The sequence below is a fragment of the Aptenodytes forsteri genome, unplaced genomic scaffold (assembly GCF_000699145.1).
Source record: "Aptenodytes forsteri isolate BGI_AS27 unplaced genomic scaffold, ASM69914v1 Scaffold376, whole genome shotgun sequence".
Taxonomy (NCBI): Eukaryota; Metazoa; Chordata; class Aves; order Sphenisciformes; family Spheniscidae; genus Aptenodytes; species Aptenodytes forsteri.
In genome coordinates, this window is record NW_008796056.1 from 1,530,758 (window position 1) to 1,539,791 (window position 9,034).

At 38.5% G+C, this 9,034-nt stretch overlaps 1 protein-coding gene across 1 annotated transcript in view; it reads right to left on the reverse strand.

Moving 5' to 3' along the window:
* LOC103904763 (N-acetylated-alpha-linked acidic dipeptidase 2) overlaps positions 1-9,034 on the reverse strand; it is a 36,093-nt gene that overhangs the window by 21,438 nt on the left and 5,621 nt on the right. The window contains exons 4-11 of the mRNA XM_009286274.1: positions 7,555-7,656; positions 6,675-6,800; positions 5,809-5,995; positions 4,605-4,698; positions 4,225-4,323; positions 1,934-2,019; positions 1,214-1,333; positions 706-788 (exon numbers count right to left, since the gene is read on the reverse strand). Coding sequence (XP_009284549.1) covers positions 706-788; positions 1,214-1,333; positions 1,934-2,019; positions 4,225-4,323; positions 4,605-4,698; positions 5,809-5,995; positions 6,675-6,800; positions 7,555-7,656 — 897 coding nt within the window. The remainder of the gene's footprint in view (positions 1-705; positions 789-1,213; positions 1,334-1,933; positions 2,020-4,224; positions 4,324-4,604; positions 4,699-5,808; positions 5,996-6,674; positions 6,801-7,554; positions 7,657-9,034) is intronic.

The following is a 9,034-nucleotide window of genomic DNA, read 5'->3' on the forward strand; positions in this document are numbered from 1 at the left end:
GATCTCCCCTTGAGCAGGGACGCCTCTCAAGGTTACTCCTCGAGGTTGAGAGATTCCTTGCCGTGACAGATCCTCGGTAAGTGACTAATAGCATGCTAAACTTTGAAATCTTAGCTAAGTGATATAAAGGATTGATTGCGCGTATATAATCCTTTAGACATATACTGTTAACCAAGACTGGGACTAGGACTGGATCCAGCCGCACCTAAACTCCTCTCTGAGAAGTTTAGAAAGCAAGGGAGGCTTTTCTGAACCTCATGACTCAACGGGAGGGTCTCCCTGACAGTTTTGTCTGACCCTGTCCTCTATGCAGTAAATAATCAAGTGTACCTTGCCATCGAATCTTGTTCACTGTCACATTTACCATTGAACTTTGTTAATTCACACTTTAACTCACTGTTTTCTATCAATAAAGTATTGTTGCTTCTCTCTTATGAGTGAAGTGCAGTCTCACTCCATCCGCGACAGACTTTGAATCAAAGTAGATTTTTAAATCTTAGAAGAGTTAGTACCCTTATGTTGTAAGAAGTTAGGTAGGTAATTTGTATAAATACATGAGGGCCTCATGGCACCTGAAGGAGTCTGTTGTGCTCCAATTTTACCTTGAAGCTATTGATTGCAGTCTAGGAATAGATGCCACTGGGTACTGCAGCTGCCTGCAACAGACATTCAAGTTTTGCTTTCTTTACACTATTTTTTATTTACCTCAGCCCATTCTGTGGAACCCAACAATCCAAATTCTTCTGCATCCCAGCTAGCAAAAATAATAGTTCGCCTAGGTCTCCAACCTGCAATCACATAGTTAAACTTGAAAATTCAACTTGAAGTTAGAAAGTCTAGTGAAAGATCACCACAGTTAATCGAAATGACTTTAAAAAAATAGCACTCAATTGATATAGCAGTAAAAAAAAATCCTCTCAACTCCTTAGAGGAACGTATTATTGCAGAGGCATTTCTTCTTAATGCAATATTTTCATTCTAAAAGGGTATTATTACACTGATGAGAGACGTGAGGGAATAAACTCAGCCAACTAAGATGCAATGCTACATATGCATCTCTTCAATGAATTTGCATCTTTCATAATGAGAAGTAAAACTTTCTGTGGAGGTGAAAAGTTAAATCAACGCAACTGCTTATGGGAACATTCAACACAGTTCCTCAAAGCTGCTGTTTTCCATATCCATCATTTTATGTCTGTAATAAATAAGTTACCTTCCATCTTCATTTTACCAAAACTCCGTACAACCTCTTGCAGAACAGCTGCACCCGTAGTTGGATCGATACCACCAAATACCCAAGAGTCTCTATGACCTCCTAAAATAATATATCTGTCTGGAAACAAACACACAATATCCATCCTTAATTAAAAATGCGTTTAGGTTACCTGTATTTCCCTTGGTTGTATCCCTACTTGTATCAAATGAAATATGAAGTTTAATACCAGTGCTACAAAATTATTTTTTAAAGTAATCTGCAATCATTCACTTACTCTACTGAAGTATATAAATGAAGACAAGAAATATTTTATACACATTTTTCCACTTAAAAGTCTTTCATGTATATGGCCTGCTACTAAGTATCAACAATAGTATGTTGAGGTCCCAAATCATTACTCGTTTTCTGTACTTTGCATTGTGTTAATTTTTGCAAAGGCAAAATGTATGAATGACGTAAGGGGAAACCAACTGTAAAATGACAGGTGTTATAAAAAAATTCTCTGACATCTACCATTCTAGCATTCTCATTCAAATATACTCCTGGGAATGCCAATGAAAAACTGTGTGATGGGAGGGACAGGACAACTCTTAAGGGCTTCTCAGATTCCATATCATCTGGCTATCTAAAAAACTTCAAGTTTCTTGCAACATGAGAACAATTTCACCAAACACAAAATAAAGAAGGAATTAAAATCCTCAAGCACCCGATGCTCACCTGGTTCCACAGCTCCTCTGAGGATGCCAATGACATTGTAAATTCGTGTTATTTTATTGTTTGTATGAACATGCATTCTGACTTTTCTGAAATGAAAAGCAGTATGGAGTAACCATTTCTGACTGAGAAGGCAATAAAAAGTCAACGTAATAGCTTGTAAGCCAGAAAGTTTGTTCTGTTCTGTTCTGCTTTGTGTGTTCAGCACTGATCTAACTGTCATGCTGTATCAGTGTCCCATTTTTTATTTCAGGTTAACCTGCTGACAGAAAGATGCCTTAGAAACAACCCTATGAAGTGAGCCAATCTATAAACTTTCAAACATTTACAGAATTTATTGAATTGTTATTTATGGGAGTCAATCGGATAATTGTGTATTAGAGGAGTAAACTGAAAAGCATTATACAGTAATTAAAAATACATTTATATTTTGACCAAAGTGATAATTGTGGATATACATATTTTTATGAAGAATACACTGGTTTTGTAGCACAATTCCATGTAATAAGATAGAACTTGGAGAGAAAGTCATTAGAAATATTCATCCAGGAATAAATTGAAATCTCTGTTTAGGACAGCAGATCTAAGTGATCAAGATTTGTCAATCCTCCATCCCTCCCACCCCAGTAAAATCCACTTGTGAAATTTTATAAAAAGGAAGGAAATTCAGGTATTAGGAGAGCTAAAAATAATGTAGTATTCAGGCCCTCGTAACCTGTAGAAGAAACAAAGCATCAAACAATGCTGCTTTTGTGTCTGGCAAAACCCCAAGAGTTTCACATTTGAAGTTATCTTTTCAGCAGCAAATCTGCACAGCTGTCAAAATCAAAACCTACTTCAGGACAGCTACTGGATCTTTGCCCAGAAAATAACTGACACCGGGGCCTTGAGCATGCATATACTTGCACACTTTCCATGTGCAAGTGACTTTCTACCTAGACTCAAAAGGTTCATTTTGATATGGAGCTACTCTGAGAAAGAAGCATATGTAGGATTAGTCCATATTTACAAAAACTGTTACCCCATCAGGTAGGAAGATGGTAAAAAGTGCATTCAAAAATATTTCCCATGTATATGTTTTGTGGATGAATCATATTGTTTCTTTTCTCATTGTTGCTCTTCAAGACATTCCAAACAGCACCTTGATTATGTCAAATATTGTTTCTTATTTATTTATTCCTACTTTATTCATTTTCAGCTAGTGTTAAAGCAGAGCAGAAAAGAATAATGATCAATGAAGTCTTCATAAAATTATATATTCAGGCATGCTCTTGTTTTGCAAGAGGTGGAGCAGTGATAACGATACACCATTTTTACACACTGTTCATTGCGGTCCGCTACCAGTCCTCATAGAATAATTTCGCAAGTAAGCTGAACGTATTTTTATGTGAAAAAGTGATAGAAAAGTGATCTTTAGCTTTATCTATTGCAGCTTATCTCATCAGTCACAAACAAGGAAGAATGCTGTGACAGTCCTTGACAGCCAGTCAAATCCCTGCTCACCAAATGCAATTGTTACGTGGCTTGGTCTGCTAGAGAGCAACTCTTGCTAGTGCTGGAGACCTGGGCAGTTGTATTTCTCTGTTAGAGCTGAAAAAATGTAAACCACAAACATAGTATTGCTAATCCAATTGGTCAAAGGCCAGTTCCTCCCAAACAATTTAGTAAGATACATGTGCTTTGGGCTCTTCCGTCTTGTTATTGTTCAGGGCTTTCAACCATGGAGCCTACCAGCTTTGGGGAACAGTTGATGGACTCCGAAATTACTGCCACACTTCACAGCTCTAAGTTCACAGAAACCCTGGGAGGCTTCCAGTGGACAAGGGAAACATGTAGAACTACTGAATTGTCAGTCCTTCCCCGTTGGACTGGTACAAGCTGGCTGTCCTATTGTCTCCTTGGTCATCAGAAACAGAAAAGAAAGACCAAACTTGAAGTGAGAAGGAGGTTTAGGCTTAATTCAACAGTATTAAAAAATGTCTACTTACTGCTATATAGACATTTTTAAAAGGACCAGTGAAACAATGTCTGAACCTTAAAGTAAGGATTGAAGTCGGAATGACAGGGCTGGACCTATACCCTCTGAATCTGTCTATCCATTGACACTGGGGACGCTGACCAAAACCATAGTTTTGATAATTTATTTTCAAATTCGAATAATTATCACCAAGTGTTGCCCACTCAGAAGGAAGTAAATTTCTCCAGAGTTATCTCTAGATGTATTGTTTCACAGTCTTTTTCTTGTTGAGATTTTTTTTGCAATATTTTATAAATAAACAAGTGTTAAAACAGACCTTGTAGAAGAGTTGTCTGCAAATCCTGGCCCTATGTTATAAGACACATTGAGACTTCCCTTCCAGCTGCTGTCTGGAGCTGCAGGTCCTCCCATTGAACTGTTAAGTGAAAACCAAGACAAATGTAGTTGACCAGTAGGCTAAAACCTTAAATTCCTTTAATGATTACTGCACCTAAAACAAGGTGGGTTTACTAAATGCTTAAAAACATTATGCCAGAAACAGATTGCTTTGAATTTTCCACATTTTCTGAAGCATACACTACTACAAAAGAGCAATAAATACAAGTAACAGCATAGATTTTACCATCTTAGTATGAAAAATTTTGCCGCACATTTGTGAATACTGACTTCTGGTGAGGAGGACTGATGTATACTCACCGTAATAATACTTCTGCATCGTGATATCCAATGGGATGAACTGGGATTTTGGGAATCCCTACACCTTCATTAACTTTGTACCTGAAAGTGTACTCTGAGAAACCAGAACAAAATGTCAAGTTTATAGTGTTCTTAGCAACTTTCACCAAACTGGAAATACTTTTGAACAGTGCAGCCACCAGTAGCCACAAGCATGCATCAATTTTTTGATTCTTACATCATTTCTTAGATATTGCTTCTAGGAAACCAAAATGTAATGACAGAACCACAAACCCAATAGTGCATCTGCACAACTGTGTAAGAGAAATCCCCACATGTGATGCAAGGTTAGATTTGCTGTCCATCCGTATTATTACATGTCCTCAAAACTGACTGTGGGATAACCAAGCTGGTGTGTGAGGGGAAGACGGCCCCTGTGCAGCCTGTTGACAAGCTGCAGAAGACATCCACAGATGCATTTACCTATATTGAAGACAGTCAATGTCTCTCTGAATCTGGTAGGCCAGGCACACACAGTCTATCCTGTTTTTTCAGTATGGTGTTGTCTCATGCCCCCAACAATGGTCACACAAGCCAGTGAGCTTTCCAGAAGCACCCCTGTGTTCCCATCCCATCAGCAGACAGGACTGGTAGGCACCTTAGTTCAGACTGAGTTCAGGATGCCTACAAGGACAAGACAAGTACATGGTGCCAAGTTTCAAAAGACTCCAGGCTACTGTTATTTTTATTACAGAAATTTTACTCCCTGTAAATAGGATTTTAAACTGTTTTTCTGCTTGGAATTTAGGATCAGCAAGGAAACATACCTCCAAGCAAGGCTATTACTCCTCTTTGATAATAGACTATAATCTAGTTTAAACTGGTCCTCTTGAGAAACACAGATATTTAATTATCAGCCATTTTCTACTGCTTCACAGTCTGTAAACCTACATGTCCTGCTTTTCTAAGAGTTACAAGGCTGGGATCATACAAAGAGATTTTCCTAAGAACTCACTTTTCCTGCCTAACTCAAAAGCAACCACTTGAAATGACATACAGGTAGAACTTAGTCTGCAACAGGAAAATTAACTACTGCTAAAAATAATTTTAAGAAGCTTTTTTCTCTGCATCTGTACTGAAAACAGATGAATTTCTAGTGCCACAATAACTTTCAGCACCAGTTTATAAAGTACTTGATGGCTCAGGGTACAGAACTTTCACTCACCTTTTGCAGGATAACCTGGTGTCAGAGGGTCCCCAGCTCCATTCAGGTTTAACACATTGCCTCGCTGGACTCCTCCGCCTGGAAGGTTCCAGCCATCTGGATAAGCATCTACTCCTGGGGCACAGTAGTCAGCAGGGTCTGAATAAAGTATGATCCCTTGGGCTCCTGCTAATATGGCATTTTTAACCTGTGAAATGATTTGTGTTTAAGAAATGCGTTTTTCTTTTTTTCAATGCAGTAATAAATCTGAATGTTGCAATTTACTTCCATGGGGACATAGCTTTAGAAGTTACATATGTAGAAGAGTGAAAATGACCAGAGACTCAGCAGAAGAACAAACCACAGTGAAACACAGTATGTTCATTATTTGTGTCACACTTTTAGTCATAGCTCAAGGCTATGAAATAAAGCACAGGACATAAAATTGAGGCACAAAACTGACAACTATCCCCACTGTCGTGGGACCACCAATTTTGTCAGAGTTGTTGTCTAAAGTCAGAAGAGTTAGTTATTCAATCTCTCTGCATCAGACTCCTTGTCAAATACTTACTTCTTCAAAATACTGCAGTTCTGCAGTTCTATGGATGAAAAGTATTAAAAGCCTTGGCTCTGCAGACTACTCAGTTCCCTAAACTAATCTCTTGCAAGAACTGCCTAAGGAGTTTGCAGTCATCTCAGTCTCAGGAGATTAATACATTCATCTGGTTTTATTGTTTTGGAAGTTATTCTTAGAATGCAGTCACAGTGGGTACATTGCAGGCTTCCTTCTGCTCATATGTTTCAACTTGAAGCCCGCATTAACTCCCACTGGCTCTACCACGAGCAATGCCTGACCCACAGAGGGAAAAATAAAACACAACCCTTACTTTGTTTCCTCTGAAGATCTTCCCATATCTGGCAACGACAATCTTTCCTGTACAGTTAATTCCCATTTCACGCTCCAGCTTAAAATAATCTTCGGTGCGGCCATAATTCACATATATGAGATCTGCCTGCACAGAAAAGAAAAGCAGTTTCATGGCAACTGGTCATTCAACAAACAAAATATCCGTTTCCAGAAATACACAATTTGATTCACTATGTATGACATAGTTATTTTGCATTTCTACAAATGAGATCCAGTGCCCATAAAAACAATAGCAAAATATTTCCATAATATTTTATAGAAAGCCTTGGCTCAAACTGCTGACCTTTCTATATTATACTGCACTTAACAGCAGTCCTATAAACTGACGTTGGAAACTAAACCAATGTACTTTGCTAAACTGACAAACTTCTGTGGCCATGAAAAAATAGTGGTATTCCTTGCATACACAAACACTCACTATTATATAATTTAATACATCTATGCAATGCAGTGTTGTCCCTGACTTGTTCCTTCATGAATTATCAGATTAAGTGAGGGACTTTTATAGCCTTTGAAGACATTCACTTAATGCAAGTCCTCTCCGTGTGATTGAGTAATGTGGAATAATCTAAGATGTATCCATCATTTTCCATAAAGATAAAAGCTTTTCACTTATTATGTCATTCAGATTTCTAGCAATTTGAGAAAGCTTTTTTTCTAATAGGAGACTTCTAACCTTCGCACAATATGTGGCCTAGCTGTCCTTGCGTGTTCTCTTATACTAATGGTCAATTAAAACTACTACAAGAAATATGTTGAGAAGTTGGAGCAATCTACACATTAAGTGTTTTGCAAAATATGACTTCAGCTAATAATACTCCTACTCTTTTTTTTCTTACCTCTGGCACTCCTTGTGCTGAAAAAGCATTATACGGTGGTAGTATATCAGTAACATTTTCATACCCCTGTGGACGTGGTTCAAACAATGATGTATTGAAAATCTATCAACAAACAACAGAAGTCTTTGGTCAAACACCTACCTCCAGGCACAAGTTTGCACACTAAGCTTGGTTATTGCGAATGATATGCTAGTTTCCATAAATTGTTAGCAAAAAATACAGTTCTAACTATCATGTGTAAGTTCAAACAAAAAGCCAGCTAGGGATACATAGCTGAATTTTTATAGCAGAATGCAGATATGAATACAGAGATAGATCGCTTGTCAGAAGGTGCTCATCAGCCACTGCCTGAACCTAAGCAAAGAAGTAGCTGAAAATTGCCAAGAGATGGTGACAATAAAAAGACACATAGTTCACCCATGCCATCACAGGTATTTTTTGTGATTACTCCCACCTGTATTATTACTCCTCTCTTCACCTCTTTGCTAGTTAGGCTCCAGTTAAACATGCTGCCTTTCATCACTATCTATTGTAACACTCATGTTGCCTCAAGGTTCATGTTCACTCTTTGTCACCTTGTGAGATTATACATGGGAGACTGTGTTAAGGGAGTTTCTGGAAGAATTTCTCCATTCTTTCACCTCTAAGCTCAAGTCATCCCCAAGCACATATTTCTCAGTTTCTACCAGGGCTCTTCATCCCTACCTATGTGCTATGATGCTTCTCTAGCAGTCCCATCTCCTCTCCTCGCTCAGGCTCCTTGTCAGATTTTACATCTACTTCTTTAATTCCCCTGGGTGTACAAAATGGAGAAGGTGACTATAGCCTGACAGTTCATTATTACTTCCAACATTAACTTAGGAGACACCATAGGAAGCCAGTAGGATCAGGTTCAGAGCAAATGAAACAAGGCAGTACTTCACACAGTGGATAGTATCTGTGTGGGATTCCTTACCTCAGCATGTTGTGGAAGCAAAACGTGTACAGATATTCAAGCAGAGTTTGGACAGGTACTTGGAAGAGATCTAACAAGGGTTACTAACTGGATAAATACTTGGAGAAGAGGTCTAATGAGGATTCTTAAAGAGACTAATTGCATCATGCTCAGAGAAACCCTGAGCTGAAAACAGCTAGACACTGGAAGAATTGCGTGCCTTAAATACATTAATTTGTTCTTAAACTTCCCTGTTGTAGTGGTTTAACCCAGCAGGCAGCTAAACACCACACAGCCGTTCGCTCAATCCCCCCCCTCCCCAGTGGGACAGGGGAGAGAATCAGAGAGAAAAAAAAAAAGTAAAATTCATGGGTTGAGATAAAGACAGTTTAATAGGACAGAAAAGGAAGGGGAAATAATAACAATAATAATAATAATGATGATAAAAGAATATACAAAATAAGTGATGCACGATGCAATTGCTCACCACCACCCACTGACCGATCCCCAGCCAGTTCCCGAGCAGCGGTCACCCCTTCCCCGGTC